Source organism: Hypanus sabinus, chromosome 9 (assembly GCF_030144855.1).
Source record: "Hypanus sabinus isolate sHypSab1 chromosome 9, sHypSab1.hap1, whole genome shotgun sequence".
NCBI classification, from domain to species: Eukaryota; Metazoa; Chordata; class Chondrichthyes; order Myliobatiformes; family Dasyatidae; genus Hypanus; species Hypanus sabinus.
In genome coordinates this window covers 148135998-148159906 of record NC_082714.1, presented here as the reverse complement: position 1 = coordinate 148159906, position 23909 = coordinate 148135998, and the positions used below count along the sequence as shown (strand labels likewise).

Genomic DNA, 23909 nt, shown 5'->3' with positions numbered 1-23909 from the left:
CACAAAGAAAGATCACAGCTTCGTAGGCTCCCAGTGCCTATTATCAATCCAAACACTTTGCCCTCTTAAGCTTCTGTTGCTCCTCAGATTTTAGCTTTGCCTTTTGTTTAGTCCGTAACACAATCTTGCAACAAAAAGAAATCTTTCATGAAGAGAACAGCCTTTCGAATTAATTCTGTTCATCTAGTTATTAACACAAATCTAAACGTTGGATTGCAACATGACTGGTCTGATTTTCACCAATCCCCTGTCTCCTGGTTGACTTCTATTTCTGCCTGAGGTGCTAATCTTGGATCTCATGGGTAATGACCTGTAGGGGACACTGGATTCTTTACTGCTCTGCAATATTTCTCATAATATACAGGAGGAAAACAAAGGTCTTACTTGAGGAAGCAAAGAGCTTATTTGGAAAAGATCCCAAATTCAAATTATATACAGTGAGGATGAGAAGCAGATTTTTTTTTCTGATTTCAATTACTTCTCTTTGGAATCAAGCAGGCTTAATAAAACCAAACTAAGCAATGATTCAAACCTCTGCTGATGTAGACAAGAGCACGTGCACTGCCCTTGTTCCTGAAGTCAATGATGAGCTCATTTGTTTGACTGACATCTCCATTCAGGGCACCTATCAGTCCTTCCAGGTGAGGCAACACTTCACCTGAAAGTCTCCTGGGGTCGTCTACTGTGCCCGATGCTCCCAATGTGGCCTCCTCTACGTCAATGAGACCTGTTGTAAATTGGGGAAATGCATTGTCGAGCAACTCCCCTCCATCCACCACAAATGGAACTTCCCATTTAGTTCTGATTCCTCTTTCCGTTCCGACATGATGGTGCATGGCCTTCTCTTGTGCCAAGAGGAGGCAACACCTTATATTCCGTCTCGGTAGCCTCCAACTTGATGGGATGAGTATCATTTTTTCCTGGTAAAATTTTCTCCCCCTCCCTTCCTCTATTCCCCACTCTGACCTTTTATCTTTTCTCACCTACCTACAGACAGACAGACAGACATACTTTATTGATCCCGAGGCAAATTGGGTTTCGTTACAGCCGCACTAACCAAGAATAGTGAAGAAATATAGCAATATAAAACCATAAATAATTAAATAATAAGTAAATTATGCCAAGTGGAAATAAGTCCAGGACCAGCCTATTAGCACAGGGTGTCTGACACTCCGAGGGAGGAGTTGTAAAGTTTGATGGCCACAGGCAGGAATGACTTCCTATGATGCTCAGTGTTGCATCTCAGTGGAATGAGTCTCTGGCTGAATGTACTCCTGTGCCTAACCAGTACATTATGAAGTGGATGGGAGACATTGTCCAAGATGCCATGCAACTTGGACAGCATCCTCTTTTCAACCACCACCGTCAGAGAGTCCAGTTCTACCCCCACAACATCACTGGCTTTACGAATGAGTTTGTTGATTCTGTTGGTGTCTGCTACCCTCAGCCAGCTGCCCCAGCACACAACAGCAAACATGATAGCACTGGCCACCACAGCCTCGTAGAACATCCTCAGCATCGTCCGGCAGATGTTAAAGGCAGATATTACTTCCTCCTGGGTCCCCTTCTGCATTCCTTTCTCCTAAGGCCCACTCTCCTCTCCTATCAGATTCCTTCTTCTTCTGCCCTTGACCTTGCCCACCTTCCTGGCTTCACCTATCACCTTCCAGCTAGCCCCCATCCCCTCCCCCACCTTTTTAATCTGCCATCTTCCCCCTTCCTGCTCAATCCTGAAGAAGGGCCTTAGCCCAAACCTTGACTGGTTGATCATTCTGATAGATGCTGCTTGACCTGCTGAGTTTATCCAGCATTACGTGTGTCCCTTGAAAGAAAGGTTATGTCATGACACTGTATCATTAAACTCTCTATCTTTTTCTGAGGTGATTGTCCATTTGAACCCTTTTCACAGCTAAAGCAGCATCTGAAACCAGGTAATCATTCAAGGAATTCCCATAGTTAAATCTCATTTTAACAACTCAAAGTAGAATCAGATTTAAGATTGGGGCATTAAGCCAAACAGCAGGACAGATCAGCTATTTTTCCAACTGGTAAATTATAAACAGGAAGATTTTCTTTGTATTTATTAACACCTAAAAGCTTTTGTTGAAAGGTTGAATCAATATAAGATTTGCACCCTGAAAACTCTAAGCACTGGATTTGACTGCCAATATTTACATTGGCACAACGAATTCTGAGTGTTTGAGTTGTAACAGAACCTGTAAGGAAATTAGTGCTAAGTATTTTACATCCTCTCTAAATAGCCAACAGGGATAAAGGAACATTTACTACAACCAACCACAAAGCAAATAAACAGTGAATTGCAAGCAGAGGGGCTGACCGCTCGGATCTCTCCTGCAGCTCTGCGGATTTGGCAGACAGCTAAGACCACTGAAAAATGTGCGGTTGCCTCAGGACGTCAGTATTACTCTTTTCGAATGGGAATTTGGCTAAGAAGCTTCTTTGTAGCCACTGCAGACAAGGAAGGGAAGCTTCTGGTCCAATTCTTTCCATCCAAGAAAGGAGGAGCTGATCTGGCTCTCAGCAGAACAATGGCAGCTCATTTGTTGCTCGTCAGTCTTCGCGAATCATCATTTTAAAAAAACTTTTGTTAACTCCTGCTGTTTCAGGAGTTAACAAGGCATATATGATGAACTGATCTGAATGGTGCTGACCTTCACACAAAAGAAGTGGTTTCATGGAAAACAAGCTTTAGACATTTATTGCAATTGGTATAAAAGCAGTGGAAGTTTAATGCTAGTTTATAGGGTGCTGCTTCGTCCGTTGCTGGAGTACTTGGTGCCATTCTGGCCTCTATGTTTAATATAAGTATATACCAGCATTGAGAGGCTGTGCAGAGAAGGTTCATCACGTTGATCCCTGGGGTGAGGCAGGTTGAGCCCACACTCCTTAGAACTTAGAAGTATAAGATTTGATCTTATTAAAATGTATTAAGGGTCCACTTTTTCCCACTGAGGCTAGGGGAGAAAAAAAATAGAGGTCATGGATTAAGGGTGAAGGGGGAAAAGTTTAAAGGGAACGTTAGGGGAGAGCTTTTTCACACAGAGAGTGGTGGGAGTGTGGAATGAGCTGCCAGATGAAGTGGTTCACTTCTGACATTTCAGAAAAACTTGGACAGGTACATGGATGAGAGGCGTATGGAGGGATGTGGCCCAGGTGCAGATCAGGGGGACGAGGCAGAAAAACGGTTCGGCACAGCCAAGAAGGGCCAAAAGGCCTGCTTCTGTGCTGGAATGTTCTATGGAAAACATCACAACTTGCTGGCTGGGGAAGGAAACCTCACTTCAGGATTACATTTTCCTAATTACTTGGGCAGCTCAATTACTTTACTTAATGTTAGGAAGGGTGATTCGAGGCTTCATTAAAGAAATGTTTTTTATAAAGAAGTTATGAGAAGGAAGGAGGGAAGGAGAAAGAGATACCATGGTTGATTATCCTCTCAGCATATTAATGGAACATGGGGGGGAAACCAGAAGAAACCTCACTGATCTTGGCTCCCTTGACGCCCTCTGATCATGCTGAACTGAAGAACCACTGAAACGTTTTGGATTAGCAATTACATGCACTTTACTTTAAAAAAAAGCTCTTTCAAAACAGCTGGCAAATATATGGTGAAATCTGCTTCCTGCATCCATGGCTGCACTCGTCCAAGTCAGAGAGTCTTCCTGTCTCAAAAAAACTAAATTGTCTACTACATCCAGTCCAGCAGCATTAACTAAATCCGCTACAGAATGTTTCTTACCAAGAGGATGTCCTCCGCTTCGATGACCACTGACCACACACCAGGGTTGAGAACAAAAGGTTCCACGAATGTATTCTGTGGCACAGTGACAAAAGCTGGCTCAGTGCTGGGAGCAAAGATGATCTGCTTAGTCTGTTCCGAACCTGGGTGTCAATCCATAGAAAGTAACATTATTTCTGGACTGTAAGTAGATAAATATCATTCATTAACACCAAAACAAGCCTAATGATGCTGGGACACATCATCAGTGATGTAACCTGGGGACATCAGGTGTTTCGGGTCTTTCAACATCAGACACTCTCACCCGGGCGACCCAGCCAGAGCTGACCAGGGCCTGTCTTCTGTCCAGGCAGCATTGGTCCAAGGTTACCACCTCCTGATCCATAGCCACCTGGAGGTTTACTCAGCAGTTGCTTTTTTACAAGAAGTGATTTAATAATATGGACCTTTTCCAGAGGCCTAATAAATCTATCAATCAAATTGAATGATCCGAATTAAATCATAGAGGATATGAAGAAGGTCACATCTGAACATTGGATAGGATCAATGCTGTAGACAATTAACTTAGTTTCTGCACACTAACAAAATATATTTCAAACCTATTTCAAATTTCTGACATCTGCAGTAGATTTCTGTTGGAATATTACTTCAATAGGCTAGTCGGGTTCAATGAGTCAGCATGACTGAGAGGCCCCTTGAGCCACTGTAGATTACCCATCTATCACAGGGGCTCCCAACCTTTTTTATGCCATGGACCTATAATATTAAACAAGGAGTCCGTGGACCCAAGGTTGAGAATCCCTGATCTATTGTAAAAATCCAATAATCCAACACAACTTTCCTCCTTCATTATCCCAACTCAAAGCCCATACTAACCACTAATCTTCTGTGAAGATGACTTCATAATGTCAATGCTAATTTAAAATTTTTAAGTATGAACAAGTGTTCACTTTCGTTCATTTTAAGTCTTTTTTAAACAGGATCGGTATGTCTCTGTTGAAGCTGGCTTTTAACATCCATCGATCCTTGGCGTTGTCCCTGTTCAGCCATTTCAGAAAGAAGTGAAGATTAAACTCATGACTGTGGGTTTGGAGGCACATGAAGAACACAGTGAGCAAAGATGGCTGACTTCCTCCACTGGATATTCGTAAACACGGTAGTGTAGTGGTTAGCACAATGCTTTACAGTACAGGCGACCTGGGTTCAATTCCCTCCACTGCGTGTAAGGAGTTTGTACATTCTCCCCGTGACCACGCGAGTTTCCTCTGGGTGCTCCAGTTTCTTCACACAGTCCAAAGACGCATCAGTCGGTAGGTACGTTGGTCATTATAAACTGTCTGTCGCATGATTAGGCTAGGATTAAATCGGTGGGGGGGTGGGGGGCTGGTGGGTAGCTCAGCACAAAGGGCCGGAATGGCCTGTTCTATGCTGTACCACAATAACAGTGATAAGATTTTGAAACTCGAGGCACTGGGGAGCAAGCAGGAAGTGAGGAATGAGCAGGACTTGGTGATGGGGAAAATTTTAAAACTACCCTATCTTTAAGTGGTAAAAGTGATGATGAAAGCTAATAAGTGGTCCGACATTCTCTCATATTTTCTTCAAACCAAGGAGGCTCTTCGGCCCATCAACTCTATGCTGGCTTTCAAAGTCTCAACCTGCACTAATGTTATGTTTATTTTTTGTTTATTTTACTGTGTAAGTTATGGATAACTTAAGGTTATGCAATTAATGTTTGTCATGTCTGTTACATAGAGCTGCTGCTCCCATTTAACTTCCCTGTGACCTACTCTCTCTCATATGCTCAATCTCCCCAGACAGCTCCTCTAGGAGGCATTTTACTGCAGCCAATTAACCTTCCAACCCGCACATCTTCCAGATGCTTGAGGAAGCGCAACATCCAGGAGAAACCGACATGGTCACAGAAAGAACATACCCACAGCATCCACGATCTGACTGAACTGGGGGCCCTGGTACTGTTCGGCAAAATGCACCACCCCCAGTGATTAGATTATTTTTCAACTGTGGGGAAAATAATAGAAGGCACGTATGGACTGTTACTTTATCCCAATCAACCACCGAGTGAACAGTCATCCCCAATGCAAAACTGCTGAAGGTTGCAGAGATGGCTTCAAATCCACAACACAATACATTAATGTCTCCTTCAAGATTAAATAGAGGGAGTAGAGGGAATGAAAGATCCAATATAATTTTTTTGGGAAACAATTAAGCATCCAGTACCATTACTGAAGGATGAAAGGTACAAGGAGTGGTCTGTGAGAGGTTACATTAACAATGACTGTGGGTGGCAAAGATCTCAGGAATGAATAATGACCCATTGGTGACACTTTAAACTCCAATGGGTACATTGCAGAACAGGAACCAGCTCATAACTTTCACCACAATGATGGCACGACAGTGCCTCTACCCTCTTAGAGGTCTGTGAAGCTTCAGCATTTCTTTAAGCTGCCATCTTCTTGAAACGACCAGTATTTCCATGGCTAAAATCTTACCTGTTCTTTGTCCCTGATAAGCTGCAACCTTGCCAAATATTGTGGCAGATCCTGCATTAATATACCTCAAGATGAAACGAAACAAATAAAGCTGCGAATCCATCATATGCATCGTTATTTTGACTCTATTCTGCAAAAACGAAAAGGAATTTGACAATGGTACATAGGTGTGACTAGGGCCACAACCAGCAAAGGAGACTCATTCATCTCCATATAATCGTTGCAAGGTCTCATTTCCCTTGAAACAAGCATCCACCTGCGTATGTAAGCATCGTCCACACTAACAAGCAACACCGATTAAAGGAAGATGGGAGTGGATCCCTAGGCTTACAGAACAAAACGGTGAACCACCAGCAAAGACACATAAGGAGAATTTAAAAGGTCAGATAGCCACTTACAGTTCCCACAAGCATCAAGATTTACTTCGCTGACCATGACCATTCCTTTCACGTCAGTGGCTCCATGGTTTACGAAGCGGAAGACAATGCGAAACAGGTCAGGGGAGGTCACGTTGACAGCCACAACTACCTTAGGCTAGAGGAGAGAGAAGCTGATGGAAGGGATAATCATTCCAGCACCTCACCGTGCAACAACCCTAACAGCCAGCAGCCCAACTAGACTAAGCATGCTTCGAACTAAACGTGCAAAAATATCTTCAGCCGAGAGGCAATATCACTGCAAAATACAACTACTTGGATCAAACTCAAGCATTGTAAGTGTATCACAAATTCTACTTATTTGTATACACATATTTTTTATATATATACACACACACATATATACACACATACATACGTATGTATGTATGTGTTTTATATATATATATATATATATACACACACAAACACAAATGCTCACATATACACATCAGTGGCATTGAAAAATATTAACTCGCAAAAATATTCCCCAAAACTTGAAGTAATTTCATTGAAAACATTTTATTACACAAATATTGACTTTTCATTTAAATACTATGGATATTAAACTGTCCTCAAAGGCACATGCATTGCTCTTCAATCCCTTTTCCATCTCCCTCTCTTACAGTTATACAAGGACTGTAACAGGAATCCGCAGTTACAAATCCAAGACCAAATTAGGATTGGGACATAAAAACATGCAAGATGAATATGTCATTTTTCATTTGCACCAAATAACTTGCATCAAAATACTTTTGTGGTGTTTGTGTGTGTATTGGTGCCGAGTGATCAATTGACTTTTTGTGCAGTCCCAGCATCAAACACACCCACAGCACAGAAGGTGTTGAATTAAAAAAACTCCACAACTTCACTGATTTAGCATTTCCCCATCAAGCTCTCAGTACCCTCAATAAATCTATTTCTCAATGTTCTGACAATTAAATACTTTGAAAGACAATTAGTTGTTAATAGCCAATGAGAGATATCAGATCCAATAAAAAATGTTATAAACTGGTTACTTATTAATGAATGTTCGATCTTCTTAACCCAGTAAAAGTTGACAAATAGTGTATTGGAGTTTTCACTCCTTCGCTATTTGTAGATTACCAGAACATGATTCCGCTGGCACTAGGAATTTTTCAGTACCTTGTTGCTAATGAACACAGGTACAATGAACACTGCCAAGCAACTTGCTCTTTGGCTGTCTTCATAAGATACTCACATTTTAGAGAGCTTGATCAGGAGTAGAATCTTCCCCTCGCTAACTGAGGAATATTAAAACTAACTAGAAACTGCCTAATTCATGACCGACTGAGGTTCGAGTCTTCTGGTAAAGAGCAGGCAACAATTTCCCTCTTTGAGCCATTGAAGGAGCCCAAAATCTGTTGTTCATTGGACAAGCTGGCTCTTCTCCAGTGTTTCAGCATAAACACCTCCTTGTCTGATTTTTTTCCCCACTGTTTTGGGTTGTGAAGAAGCCAAGACATGATTAGTTTTGAGCCACACTTACCCACTGGAATGTCCCATGTGAAACTGCAACCATTCTCCATGAATGGTCGGAGAAATTAAACCATAAGCTGCTCGAAAAAGGCATCCGGGAAACAAAACAGGGCAAAGAACTAACTGATCAAACACAGATTCACTTCCTCATGAAGTGATCCCGTCACCTACCTGAATTGGAGACATCTGTGCATAACCTCGCCAGCTAAAGGTTTCAAACTCAAGTGGATTAAAGCCAAAACGAACAGCCCTCCCTTCAGGAGTTGCACCATCCTCAATCTCAAAACGAAGATGATGTAGATCAGGGAAGTAGTGATCTGGCTTTGCTCTTTAAAGAAAAATAAGCAATAGAAGAGACTGGCACCAAAGATTTATTAACGACACAGCCCAGCAACATAGATTTGAGTCAATCTAAGTAGTAATTATTCTTTCACTGTTTCTTTTAGCTATTTCATTGCATATTTATTTTCTTCTCAGATATAAACAAATTGTAGGTAAATATATAAGTACCCAAGGAACTCTCAGATAGTATGGATTAGTTAACAGGAATACTACAAGAAGACAAAAACAGTCAATCATAAAGATAACCTTCTGGTAAACAAATTCCACCCCCCCTCCCCTTCTCTATTCCCTACTCTGACCTTTACTTCTTCTCACCTGCCTATCACTTACCCCGGTTCCTCTCCTCCCTCCCTTCCTCCTGTGGTCGACTCTCCTTTATCAGATTCCTTCTTCTCCAACCCTTGACCTTTTCCCACCCACCTGGCTTCACCTATCACCTTCCAGCTATCCTTCTTCCCCTCCCCCCACCTTTTTATTCTGGCATCATCCCCCACTCCTTCTCTGTCCTGAAGATGGTTCATGGTCTGAAACGTTGACTGTTTATTATTTTCCATAGATACTGCCTGACCTGCTGAGTTCCTCCAGTTGCCAAACACAATCAAGAGCCATTTTCACTTGATGTAGCAGGATACCCAATGTAGTAAAGAGAAATTTGTGAAATACAACACAGCCAGGAAGAGTGAGAGATGCCAAGCAAATTAACTATAGAACAATACAGCGCAGTACAGGCCATTTGGCCCACAATGTTGTGACTATCCAAGGCTTTTGAATATATAGTTCAATAATGTCAACTTGCTTGTATTTGCTGCACTTACTTGAAGTTAGAAGGATGATCTAATCACAGTTTTAATAAGGAAATTTTAAAATAGAGTTAGAATCTATATTAAAATAACACGGGCACAATATCAAAGTTAGTGCTGGAGGACAACTTGAATAATCTAGTATTGTTGCCCAGAGTCAGATGGTGAGGCTGACTTTCTAAGTAAACTACAAGCTGAGGACATGGAGGTTGAAGGCAAGGCCACTGATAATGGTTGCATGCAGTTCCTGGTGCTAGAGGAATGGAAAGAGTTCAATTCAGTGAAATACCAGGTCAACAACATCCAATGCTCATGAAAACTAAACTAAAATGAATCCTCTTGCAGAAAATTAAAAGTCAGTGTGGATCTATTATACCCAAATTCTCATTCCAATCTCTTTCACATCCTCAGTCTGAATGTCTAGATCAATGCCAGGATACCAAGCAGTGGCTAATCCCACGGTGATCCTGCAGAGGCAGCAGGATGTGAGTTGAATACCAATGGATATAATGGGGGAGACAAAAAGCACACTATGCAAGGATAAAGGTAACAGGGTGGCAAGAGGATAGGGATTGGAGCATAATTATTTTTCCAGCTCTTGTCTTGTAGGCAGCTGTCAATCCCAGGGGATCATGGGTTCGTGCCTCTGGTGGACTGTGCCCTCTCCAGGGTGCAAGTCTGGGCAGGAAGATTTGAAGAACCGGCTGTTGCCCATGCAGTGGGTTCCCCCTCTCCACGTCACTGATGTAGTCCAAGGGAAGGGCAAGTGCCGATACAGCTTGGCACCAGTGTCACTGCAGGGGTTGCCAGAGTGAAGTTGCAAACAATATCAAACTGCCTCAGGGACCCCGGCTCCAGATTTCTTCCTCGGGGTTTACTCCTGAAGCCTTTCCCATGGGTGGGTATGGCTGCAAGGCAGCAGAGGTTTAAAATCAGAGTTTTCCTTCTCCAAGGCGAGCTGCCGTTCAAAGCTGACGAGCCCCATCTGCCTGAATTTTCCCAACAGGAAAATACTTTTAAATCACTGACTATTCATTTAGAGGAAGACTGCATCACAATTTCTAACACAACTTAACCAGTTCCATGGTAATGCCCTTCCTTAAAGAAAATTCCAAAAATAATTGATTCAGAGATCCAGTAACCACCCTATTAATGCTCCTGTATCTGTAATAGCCCATTTAAGGCACAAATCCAACAGTTTCTAACTAATAATACTGTGAATGAATGCTGACAGGAGAAAGCCCAAACAGAAGGGCACTGAACTGGAGGCTTACTGGTTGCATGTGCGCCCTTCGATATTCTGTCTGCAATGGCAACTCCCCGACAGCTCATCACACATCAAGCTACCCATGGAGCCTCCTATATCACATTGACAACCTATAGAAAAGAGCATCAAAAACAAAACAAAAACATGAAGAGTGGACAGTAACCTTGAAATCAAGGCATTTTCTAAGAGCCAATTTCTTAGAAAGATGTCCTGGGTGCTTTATTAAGCAACTTGCATTAATTGATGAATGCACTTACTACCGAAGACAAAACCTATACTCAGTGGCCAGTTTACTAGGTACACCTGCACACCTGACTAGTTAAGGGTGCAAATTCATCTGTAAGCCATGTTTTTAATGAGTTGGTGAGCTCTCTGATGTCAAGCTGGCATTTCTCTGTTTGGTTTAACACCCCCTCTCAGACCTTGTGTTGAAATGTTTCATGCCTTGAACTTCTTTCTCCCATCAACAAATAAAGTAACTTTACATTACAGGGATGTGCAAAGGTGACTACTTGCCATGGAATATTCACACTGATCTCAAGTATTTCCATTTCAGTCCCTTCGCTAACACCAGTGCGAAACACTTGGATGATTTGATTGAAGAGATAAGTTTCTGAATGAATTCTGTTCTGAGACCAGGTGCTGATTGGAGTCAAAGGGGACAGAAACAGGCCTTTCAGCTCAAATCACCATGGCCAACCCAAATGTTAATTTGCCTGCGTTAGGCCCATATCCCTGCAAGCCGACACTGTCCATGAACCAATCAGGATTTCTTATAATTTTGGTTCTGCCTGTGGCCACCCCTGCTCTCTCAGTGGCTCCTGCTCGGATGTTTGCATCATGTGTACAGTTTGATGACAGTCCAGGCATCCCTAGGAGAGGTCACCAACCAGCCTTACAATGATTAGTGGCTTCTACCCGTCACTTTGGTCAGGCCAACTGGTGACAAACTCATGACTGTGTGTTTGGTTAGGTTGAGAAAGTATTCAAAAAACTCAGGAGATCTTGGGCTTTATAAACGGAAGCACAGAGTACCAGAACAAGGAAGTCACAATCAACCTTGCAAAACACTGCTCTATCCACAGCCAGAGGACTTGAGTCTGTTCTCTGGCACTGCACATTGGGGGAAAAGTGAAGCCTTTGGAGAAAACATCAACATTAATTAACATTAGTGGTCTGGCTGACAGAACTATTGACTTTGTGGCCAAGTTTTGTAGATGATACAGAGATAGGGCAAGTACTGTTGAGGAAGTACTGTAGATTAGGAGAGTGGGCAAAGACAAGGAAAAAGGATTACAGTGTAGGAAAATGAATGGTCATGGACTTCGGTAGAAGAAATAAAGCAGAGACTACTTTTTAGTAAGGAGCAAATTCAGAAATCGGAGGTGCAAAGGGACTTGTGAGCCCTAGTCTAGTGCAGGATTCCTTAAAGGTTAACTTGCAGGTTGAGTCAGTAGCAAGGAAGATACATGCAATCTTGACATTCATGCCAAGATTTCTGGAATATAATAGAACGGATGTAATGCTGAAACTTAATAATGCACTTGCTAGACCATATTCAGAGTACTGTAAGCAATTCTGAGCCTGATATCTAAGAAAGGATGTGCTGGCATTTGGAGAGGGTCCAGAGGAGATTTACGAGAATGATCCTGGGAATAAAAGGGTTAAGATTATTCTGGACATGTATTTGCTGGAGTTTAGAAGAATAAGGGGAGGTGGGTCTCTCACTGAAAGCTCTCATATATTGAAAGGGCTAGATACAGTGACATGGAGAAGATGGAGAGTGGCGGAGTCTGGGCCCAGAGTGCACAGCCTCGGAACAGAGATGAGGAAGAATTTCTTTAGGCAGAAGGTAGTGAATATGTATAATTCTTTACCACAGTCGACTGTGGAGGCCAAGTTATTGGGTACATTGAAAGCAGAGATTGATAGGTTCTTAATTAGTAAGAGCATCAAAGGTTATGGGGAGAAAGGAGGTGGGTGGAGTTGAGAGGAATAATAAATCAGTCATGCTGGAATGGTTGAGCAAAGTCAATGGGCTGAATGGCCTAATTCTGCTCCTATATCTTGGGAGGTATCTAATAAAGTGGCCACTGAGTATATATTCATGTGTCATACACTTAAAATGAGATCCTGTCAGGCAAACTCACCTTGGCATCCTAAGTAATTCCTGTTGCTGAGGTTATAGTATCCTGCTTTACAAGCTCTACAGTGCCGCGTGCAGACATTAGGCTTACAGTGACACTGGCCATCATTCTGCAAAGCAAAGTGGCAACATTACAGAGAGTATCAGAAAACAAAACTTTGCACTTTGATGGCCAATATCTTCAATTGTAACATTAAAAGACAAGAGCTTGTAGCACCAGTACTGGTACAATACAGTTCTCCAGGAAGAGAGAGAGAGAGATAGAGAAAGATAGAAAGAAACAGAGAAAGAGATATAGAGATGGAGAGAGAGAAAAGAGAAAAGCAGAGAACATGAGGCAGAGAGACTAGGTAACCAAGAAAGAGGGAATGAGATTCCACAGAATAGCCTACATTTTGAGAATAATGAGGAAGACAAGGTTCATGAAGTATGAACAATTGTTTGAAATAATTTCTGGAGCTCAGCAAAGTACAAGTGTCGGTTTCAACCAACCTGCAAGCACTCTGCAACACCATTTAATGTACCATCAACGTGGCACTGACAGCCTGAAAATAAAGGCACATGAAAACAGTCAGTAAACGTCACTGGCACCATTTTACTAAGAAATTATTTAAAGTCCCTGTGTATATAAGATTCCAAATTCAGGTGGTAAAACCCGTACAATAATGAATAAACGTCAATGCAAAAATTCCACAAAACCGTTATTACTGGGGGATACAAAGAAATCTCTTACTGGAGCATCCCCATGGGTTTTCTGGTGACAGATTCCAAAAAAGAGGCTTGCATTTATCACAGGCAGAACCTTCAACGTTCCTCCGACATTGACAGGATTCCTTGAAGGGAAAGAGGAAGATAACTAGTCAGTTATATCCCCCCCTTCAGCAAGTGACATCTTAGCAAATCATGTTTTGTTCTGCCCTTCACACTACAAAAGGCCCAGAGTGACTCGAGTAGCAGCAGTACTCTCAATGGATATGATTAAATGTTCCTGTAAAAAGCACAACTGCTTCCAAGGTCAGGACAGTCAACAAAGATGTCTTAATGCGTTTAAATGAACTATCACTGTTTAAAACTGACAGAAGCAAACTGATTGTGTGTGCTTTGATTCACAGAATCCTGGTTAACCCCTCCGGTACCAGATGCAGCAATTCATATTGACGGGTTTACTATACACCGTCAGGATAGATCTATAGAGTCTCTCAAAAGCAGGGGTGGAGCAGTATGCAGCATGATCAACTCTTCTTGGTGCACAAATATATCAATGCTGTCCCAATTCTGCTCACCAGACCTGGAATATCTAGCAGTTAAGTGCTGTCCTTTTTACTTAGCATGGGAGATCTCTGGGATTATTTTGGTAGCAGTATATATTCCACCTCAGGCCAATGTCAATCAGGCTTTAGATGATCTCAGCAATGGAATCAACATGCATGAAACAGCACACCCTAATGCCTTCACCATCGTTTTGGGAGATTTTAACCAGGCCAGTCTGAAAAAAAAATCACTAAGCAACTAGCATCAACAGATCACTTGAAATACCAGAGGAAACAACACACTGGACCATTGCTACATTGCCACCAAGAATGCCTACCGTGCTATTCCACGCCCTCACATTGGGAAGTCTGATCACCTGGCTGTACTTCTACTCCCTGACTATAGGCAGAGACTGAAGACTGCAGCACCAGTAGTGAGGACCAAGAAGGTATGGACAAAGGAAGCACAGCAGCGTCTACAGGACTGCTTTGAATCGGTGGACTGGACTGTATTCAGGGATTCATCTTCAAAGCTGGATGCATATGCTGCAGTTCTAACCGACTTCATTAAAACCTCTGTGGGTGAGTGTGTGGCTGCAAAGCCTTACTGTACATTCCCAAACCTAAAGCTGTGGATGAACCAGGTTTGTTGTCTGCTGAAGGTTATATCTGTGGTATTCAAGTCTGGTGACACAGGACTGTACCAAAAAAAGCCAGCTATGATTTGAGGAGGGCTAGTTCAAGGTTGGAGGTGACATCAGATGCACGGCAACTCTGGCAGGATCTGCAAGACATTACTTCTTACAAATCCAAACCCAATAGCATGAATGGCATCGATGCTTCATTACCAGATGAACTCAACAGCTCCTATGGATGCTTTGAAAGGGAGAACACAACTACAGCTGTGAAGATCCCTGCTGCACCTGATGACCCTGTGATCTCTGGCTCAGAGGCCAATGTTAGGCCGTCTTTAAAGAGACTGAACCCTTGCAAGGCAGAAAGTCCCGATGGAGTACCTGGTAAGGCTCTGAAAACCTGTGCCAACCAACTAGCAGGAGTATTCAAAGACATTTTCAACCTCTCACTGCCAGAGGCAGAAGTTCCCACTTGCTTCAAAAAGGCAACAATTAGACCAGTGCCAAAGAGGAGTAATGTGAGCTGCCTTAATGACTATTGCCCAGCAGCACTCACATCGACAGTGATGAAATGCTTTGAGAGGTTGGTCATGACTAGACTGAACTCCTGCCTCAGCAAGGACCTGGACCCATTGCAATTTGCCTATCACCACAATAGGTCAACGACAGACGAAATCTCAATGACTCTCCACACGACTTTAGAACACCTGAACAACAGAAACACCTATGTCAGGATGCCGTTCATCAACTATAGCTCAGCATTTAATACCATCACTCACACAATCCTGATTGAGAAGTTGCAGAACCTGGGCCCTTGTACCTCCTCGACCTCCTAACCAGAAGACCATAATCTGTGCAGATTGGTGATAACATATCCTCCTCGCTGACAATCAACACTGGTGCACCTCAGGGGTGTGTGCTTAGCCCACTGCTCTACTCTCTCTATACCCATGACTGTGTGGCTAGGCATAGCTCAAATACCATCTATAAATTTGCTGACGATACAACCATTGTTGGCAGAATCTCAGGTAGTGATGAGAGGGCGTACAGGAGTGAGATATGCCAACTAGTGGAATGATGCTGCAGTAACAACCTGGCACTCAACGTCAGTAACACGAAAGAGCTGATTGTGGACTTCAGGAAAGGTAAGATGAAGGAACACATACCAATCCTCAGAGGGATCAGAAGTAGAGAGGGTGAGCAGTTTCCAGTTCCTGGGAATCAAGATCTCTGAGGGTGTAACCCAGTACCAACATATTGACGTAGTTATAAAGAAAGCAAGACAGCGGCTATACTTCATTAGGAGTTTGAAGACATTTGGCATGTGAACAAATACCCGCAAAAACTTCAACAGATGTACCATGGAGAGCATTCTAACAGGCTGCATCACTATCTGGTATGGGGGGCGGGGGCGGTGGGGCTACTGCACAGGACCAATAGAAGCTGCAGTGGGCAGTAAATCTAGTCAGTTCCATCTTGGGTACTAGCCTACAAAGTACCCAGAACATCTTCAGGGAGCGGTGTCTCAGAAAGGCAGCATCCATTAAGGACCTCCAGCACCCAGGGCATGCACTTTTCTCACTGTTACCATCAGGTAGGAGGTACAGAAGCCTGAAGGCTCACACTCTGCAATTCAGGAACAGCTTCTCCCCCTCCGCCATCCGATTCCTAAATGGACAATAAATCCTTGGACACGACCTCACTTTTTTAATGTACAATATATCTGATTTTTACACATTTTTAATATACCTATACTGTAATTGATTCACTTATTATTATTTATTATTTTTTCTTTCTGTTTGATTATGTATTGCATTGAACTGCTGCTGCTATGTTAACAAATTTCACGTCACATGCCGGTGACAATGAAACTGATTCTGATTCTGAGTGTCCGTTATAAGCAAGTGTGGGAGTCCCACATAAATTCAGAACCTCCATAGTGGACTTGCTACTTTGACACAAGGTCCAAGTCTATAAAAATCCAAACTGGATACGGATGCTTTGTTGCACTGGTTACTGATGTTGCCAATTTGAATTGGTTTCTGGATTCTAAGCCCCAAATTAAAATTCCAATTCTTTTGCTGACTTGGATGTCACAACAGGTTGGTGATAAAAACTACAACAAAAAAGCAGCTATTTCCTGTTTTTGTTTCCCTGATAATAGTGAATTAAATTTATGTTGTATCGTTAACACAGTAAAGTCTTGCAAGTTCCTTTACAGGAGCACACAGCCATGATCAAATTGAACATGGTGAGGCAGCTCTGAGGAATTAACTGGCATATTCCTGCTTCTATTTTCTTCTTTGTGTTCATTATCAAATAAAATTTGACACGGAGCCCATTTGGCCAAACGATGACCAGCAGGTTGCTCAAATGGACAAGTTTTAAGAAAAACAAAATCCTGCTAGAAACTGAAATATAGACAGTTTGTGCTCAAAACTGACAGCAGGTTCAGATGAAGCTGAAGGGGAGATGGATCAGCCATAAAATGGTGGAGCAGACTTGAAGGGCCAAATGGCCTAATTCTGCTTCTATATCTTAAAAGTCTTCTGAAGAGTATTGGCCTGAAATTATAGTTCAGTTTCCTCTCCACAGATGCTGCAGTAAGCATTTGCAGCACTTTCTGTCGTTATTTTAGGCTTTAAGAAGAATCTTAAAGAAGGACAAGGAGAATGGAAATAACATTTCCCCAATGTCAATATACATTTCCCATTCAGAACTACATAATTCTCAGCAGCTTTTCACACACAGAGGGAAGGATCTTGGTGTGAACACCTCATCCATAATGGAAAGAAATGCTTTCCAACTCTTTAGAGTAATGAGAAGTCATTCCTATTGTCTCCTCCTACGAGCCTGTGATGTTGCTGTAAGCAAGATTTTATTGTGCTGTGTCTCACCGTACTTGGGCATCTGACAGTCAACATGATTTGAACTCTGACCTTTTAAACTCAAGAATAAATAGCATTATCCATTTAATAAAGAGCATTTAAATATGCTCAGTAATAATTACTGGTTCACAGCTTACCCATATTCCTTTTGGACGTTCTGGGCAAGGTTGAGATGTAAAGAGATTATGAAAAACAGAGCTTGATGCTCAATGCTGTTCTTGTTGGCATTTAAGGTTTCCAGCGTCTGCAGTTAGTTATGATCCACTGCCCAAAAAAGATTCATTGGGTACTGGTTGTACATTTTGATGGAAGATCTGGGTTCTGGTTAGATTGGATTTTGTTGCATTGGGTCAGCATGGCTGGTTTAGCATCACTTCAAGTGAATAACATAGTTGATATTTAAGGTGGTGGCTCAGTATGGTCGGAAGAAGGTTATTTATTGGATCTGGCTTTGCTTTGATTAGGTTGCATTTACCATCTTAGCAGTCCACAAACTAACAGAGAGCCAAGTCCCCAAAAGCACAGTTTATAAAGACAAAGGGTTCTGCAGATGCTGAAAATCTTGAGCAGCGCACACAGAACGCTGGGGGAACTCAGCAAGTGAGGCATCAACAGAGGGGAACAAGCATCGATGTTTCGGACTGAGACCGTCATCAGGATTTCATAACTGTTTATTCCCCCTCCACAGAGGCTGCCTGACTTGCTGAGTTCCTCCAGCATCTGGTGCGAGAAAGGCCTATTTTACCAGCATATTTTCTGAAACTTTAAACCCCGCCAATTGATTCTCCTTTATAGACTAAGATCTTCGTTGCTGCACAGAAGGAAAATGAAAACCCAAATGTCACAAAGAAGATTCAGTGTCTCAGCATGAAGAGGAGGAAGGTTTCCTTCATGTGCAATCCACCAATGATAGCGTAAAATTAAGTCTTATCAAGGTATTTCAACGAGACCTGCTCCAGGTGTGAGGATTAGTATTGAAAGGAAATCCCTCCTACTGTGTTAACAATGCAATTAAAGTACAGCATCTGTTCATCTTCCCCATTTACCCTTGTTGATCTAAAGGTCATCATTTAAAGGGATCCGTTTGTTCAGTTGAAGTTAAATAGAGTACAGTGCAAAAATCTTAACACCCTAGCTGTTTAATGTGGTTTCAGATGGAGCCCTGATCTCAGCATCACTGAGGCAGGCTCCGATTACCCAAAGAGTCAGAAGCAAGTGAGACAGCCAATACCTGTAGAAGAACTGTGGCAAGTTCTCCAAGATGCTTGGAACTACTGTACCTACCAGCTGATTTTCTTATAAAACTGCACTACAGAATAGACGAGATTTTAAAATCAAAGGGTGATTTGATTTTAAATGATTTGATACACCAAATACTGATTTGATTTTAGTTTTTGTTTTTACTATTTACTGTTCTTTATTGTAATTTTTCTGGGTATTTAGAAACTTTCCATTTCATTACATTGAAAGCATCTTTGCTTTACAGAATTTTTTTTACATGCACTGAAGAATTTTGCACAGTACTGCACGTAACTCAATGGTTTAACATACTGCAATAGATTTTACTCACATCACTGGTGGAGAGAGATGTGGAGCCAGCTGGATCACAGGAAGCCACTACAAATAAAAATCAGAATAGAGTAAGAAATCAGGATAATGCTTGTTGAGCTGATAGTTTTGTCTTACCAAGCACAGTGTTAATACCACTGGATCTGAGCCTCTTGTAGGATGTGATATGATGCTCTGTAACTATAAGCTTGCAAGGTAGTGCAGAGGGTAGCACAACACTTACAGTACCAGTGATCCGGGTTCAATCCCACAGCTGTTTGTAAGGAGTCTGTGCGGGATTCCTCTGGGCACTCTGGTTTCCTCCAGCATTCCAAAGATGTATGGGTTAGGGTTAGTAAGTTGCGGGCAAGCTATATTGGTGCCAGAGGCATGGTGACGATTGCAGGCTGCCCCCAGCACATCCACTGACTGTGATTGATGGCTGCTGATGCAAAGCTACACACTTCACTGTATGTTTCAATGTACAAGTGACAAATAAAGCCAATCTTTATCTTTTTTGTTAAACAATAACAAAGATGATCCAATTTCTAACTAATCCAAGACCACCAATAATGATATCAATGTTAAATATTAATTTCAGAAGAACTTAAGAGAAAAAATAGATGGTATTTTCAAAACAAAGATTACATCAGAGAAGCCAGAAAGACAAAAAGACACCATGTTCAAGTCTAATAGTTCAAGTGATGAGAGGTAAACATCACAGCGAATATGTAACTAAAGACAGAGTAGCAAAAACATTTGTATGAAAAGAATATTTTATGAAATAATTACAGGCTGAATATTCCTTATCTAAAAACTTGGAGCTGGAAACGTTTCAGATTTTGGATCTTTTCCAGATTTTGGAATATATAATGAGAGCTTGGATTTGCCATCATTTCTGACTCTGAATTTAAGTATTACTGGTAAGCAATCTTTATTTTATACTTGTTCATTATACATATATACTTAACAGTAAAAATTATTACATACCATTAATGTAATGAAAATATAATGTGTGCAGGGTAACAAAAGCATCGGGAGAAAAACTGAATCAGTTGTTGAACAACAATCAACGGCAGGATTTCAGTCTCCATCTACGATGCTGTTTTGATTAAAAGGTTACAATAAACTAAATTTGTATTTTACATTTTTAAAAAGTATTTTGAAAGGTATAAACATAATTAGCATTGTAGATTTATTCTGGTGTTAGGCTTTTATCAGTGGTGATCTTGGCAAACTCATCTCTGCTGCTTCGTGATCAGCAGACACATTGAAAATGTAATGCCGTGCCTTTTATTAAATTTCTGCAACCAATCCATTGAATTTTCACAATAACCTTCAATTTTCAGTTTGTTAGAAAAGACCTTGGTTTGTTTCATGATCAGAATACTGTTAAGCAGCATATGTTCACTCTGATGCTGATGAATCCACTCTTTCAATACACATTCAAGATCTTCATTTTTCACTTTATGTGGCATTTTTACACTTTTTATTAACCTATTTATTATATGTGTGAGGTCACTCCTCAGAACTGTCTGTGGTGCAGAGACCTATGCATTGCCTGAGAACCTTCCCAGCCTGATGGAATTTTCCATTTTTGACAGTATGTCAGCCCTCAAAAAATTCAGATTTCACAGGTTTTCGGAATTTGGTATTCCAGTTAAGGTGTACTCAACCTGTATTGATCTAATATTCTGCATTTTTATAAGCTGTAATACAATCATGACTCACTGATAACATCCTAAATGCTTTAGTTACCATTCAGGCTTCTTCATCCCAGAGAAAAGATGCTTAGTTCGTCACAAGGCCTCTGTGCTGAAGGATCTCCTCTGCACACTCTCCAGTACAATCATATCCTTCTAATAGTGCAGCAACCAAGAGTGACCCAGCTATGTCAGATCTGGCTCAATTTTTACATCTTGAAATGGGAAATTGCATATTAAATTGGCTGATTCTTTTGGTCAGGTTATTGCCCAAACCGTGCAGACAAAAACCTACTTGATGTAACTGCAGCTTCATTGTGGTCTTACAATGTTTGTTGGCACAGATCCCCAGTCCTGATGGAATATTAGCAGTCCAATGTCACACACTAACACCTGCAGTTTTTCTGTAGAGACGTGAACTCACTCATTTTAAGGATAGCTTGCCAAATATCGGATTGAATTCCTGCCCTTGTCTGTAAGGAGTTCATACATTTTTCCCAAGACTGCCTGAGTTTGCTCTGGGTCCTCTTACTCCCCCCGATATACTGGTTAGTTTTAATAAGCTGCGGACTTGCTATGCTGATGTTGTAAGAATGGCGACACTTGCACTGTGCCCTCAGCTCATCCTCGAACTGTGATGATGTAAACTGGACACTTCACTGTACGTTTCAATGTACATGTGACAAATAAAGCTAACCTTTAAGCCTTTTTTCTAGTTAGATCCCATAGCAAACTAGTTCCGCAGAAAAATTTGCCAAGAACAATCATTGTCATGGAAAGAGCATGATTGCCTCCATCATGCAACGTTAAGAACAAATGATCCCATCGCTAAGACAATTATATATGTTTGAGTTATTATTGTAGTGTTAGTGTTATTATTGTAGTGTTAGTGTATCATAACAGGCAACTACTGTTTGATCATTATACGCTGAGCATAAATACATCTGAAATGGACTGTGAAATTGAATTTCAGTCAACTTTCACCAATTTATAAACCACGCAATTATTAAAATACTCTTATTCAGTTTAACAATGGCCAATTTGAGGGTTCAACAGAATCCCGTCAAGCTGCTTACCTCTACAGTTGGGGAAGCCGTAAGCTCCTTCTACACAAACATCACAGTACAACCCCGTCACATAAGGGCGACAACTACATGCTCCTGTTTCCTGGTCGCAGGAATTAATGTACGAGCCCTCCACGGTACACAGACAAGCTGCAATAAATAACCAAGTGGTCAGTGCTTTGAAATTTTCCACACACCAAACACCCACCTACTTGCAGAATCATTAAAACCTCTCTCTCTGGAAACTGGACAGGAGACTGTAGCTCTCAAGCACGTCAGGAAGATAATTATTTCCCGGAAAAATTCAAAAGATATGTTTCAGCCATTGCTTTAATCTTCCTATATCCCTCTATGCTCACATGTCTCACTTCACAGTTTAACCGTTCTGCCGATTTCTGTGTCAGCAGCATATTTAAGAACTGTATTGTTGATGCCTGTTTTTTCCATAAATAGAGAAACATGAACTGTCTGCAGTGGTTTCTGTGACACCTTACCAACCAGAACAAAACCATTTTCTGTAAAACTTCGTTCCAAGCCCTGTGTATCTGTTATCTCCTCTAGCAATGGTACTAAGTTTATTTAGGACATCAGATCCATTAAGCACAGTTGGTACTGCAGATAAACAGGCCTCTCAGCCAATCTACTTCATACTCCAACAGTTTCTTCATCCTGCTCCTTCAAAACAACTATGCAAAGAGGTAAGTGAATTTACTTATTATTTCAGAAGGAGGAAGCCAAAGATCCATGAGCCAGTTCTCATCAGGGGATCAAATGTGGAGAAGGTCAGCAACTTTAAACTCCTCGGCATTATCGTTTCAGAGGATCTGTCCTGGGTCCAGAACCTAAATACCGTTATGAAGAAGGCCCAACAGCGCCTCTACTTCCTTAGAAGTATGTGAAGGCTTGTCTATAATTGTGCGACGGAGAGTATACTGACTGGTCGCATCATGGTCTGGTATGGACACAGCAATATCCTTGAATGCAAAATCCTACAGCAAGTAGCAGATATGGCCCAGTCCCTCATGGGTAAAGCCCTCTCCATCACTGAGAGCATCTACATGTAGTGCTGTAGCAGGAAAGCAGCATCCAGTATCAAGGACCCCCACCATCCAGGCCATGCTCCCCTCTCGCTGCTGCAGGAAGGTGGTACACGAGGCTTAGGACCCACACCACCAGGTTGAAGAACGGTTATTACCCCTCAACCATCAGGCTATTGAACCAGGGGGAATAACTTCACTCAGCTTCACTTAACTGTTCCCACAACCTATGGGCTCACTTTCAAGGACTCTTCATCACATGTTCTCAATATTTATTGCTTATCTATTAATATTATTTTGTATTTTTTTCCTTTCATTTTATATTTGCATAGATTCTTGGATTTTGCACACTGGTTGCTTGTCTGTTCTGTTGGGTGCAGTCTTTCATTGCTTTTATTGTGTTTCTTGGATTTACTGCGCATGTTCTCAAAAAAAAATCTCAGGATTACAAATGGTGACATATATGTACTCTGATATTAAAATTACTTTGAACTTTCAAACTTGAATTGGAATTAATAGCTATACACAAAGCTTATTGAAATTTGAAGCTTCACAACTTGGCCAAATGTACTTAACTCTGGGAGATCTGAATTCTTGTTTTGTATGTTACCACAGAGGGACGATGGCAAATTAAAGTGCCTTCCTAAGGAAAAAGCCATGGATAGTTCACCTGGAATAAGGGCCATGTGAAAGTTAAGGAGAATCAGTGTGTCATGGGAACAAGAGATTCAGAATCAGGTTCATTATCACTGGCATAAGTTGTGGAATTTGTAGTTCTACCACAGCAATACAGTGCAATACATAAAAAATACTAGGAGTTACAATCAATCAATCAATTGTTACGAATGTGCCGCAACTCTGAGGGGCCAAAGGGTACAAAGTCGCCCCCTCCTTTTTGAGAATCGCAAGATCGCTATTAATTCGGGTCTGGGACCCAGGAAATAAGAGAGAATCCACAAGGTTTGGAATGTGTCCTGGCCTCAGCGAAACAAAGCCATTGATAACGGGCATTATCTCTTGGAGACGGAATTGTGTATTGA

At 41.6% G+C, this 23909-nt stretch overlaps 1 protein-coding gene across 2 annotated transcripts in view; it reads right to left on the bottom strand.

Annotated features, from left to right (window-relative positions):
- Positions 1-23909, bottom strand: part of lama5 (laminin, alpha 5) — a 333519-nt gene that overhangs the window by 133549 nt on the left and 176061 nt on the right. Inside the window, exons 16-24 of one of the 2 annotated variants that reach the window (XM_059980763.1) lie at positions 21845-21982; positions 19088-19134; positions 13478-13577; positions 13237-13289; positions 12749-12854; positions 10606-10708; positions 8361-8517; positions 6672-6807; positions 3761-3903 (exon numbers count right to left, since the gene is read on the bottom strand). In XM_059980763.1, coding sequence (XP_059836746.1) covers positions 3761-3903; positions 6672-6807; positions 8361-8517; positions 10606-10708; positions 12749-12854; positions 13237-13289; positions 13478-13577; positions 19088-19134; positions 21845-21982 — 983 coding nt within the window. Of the gene's footprint in view, positions 1-3760; positions 3904-6273; positions 6404-6671; positions 6808-8360; positions 8518-10605; positions 10709-12748; positions 12855-13236; positions 13290-13477; positions 13578-19087; positions 19135-21844; positions 21983-23909 lie in introns of both variants that reach the window. The other variant, XM_059980765.1, reaches the window with a different exon arrangement.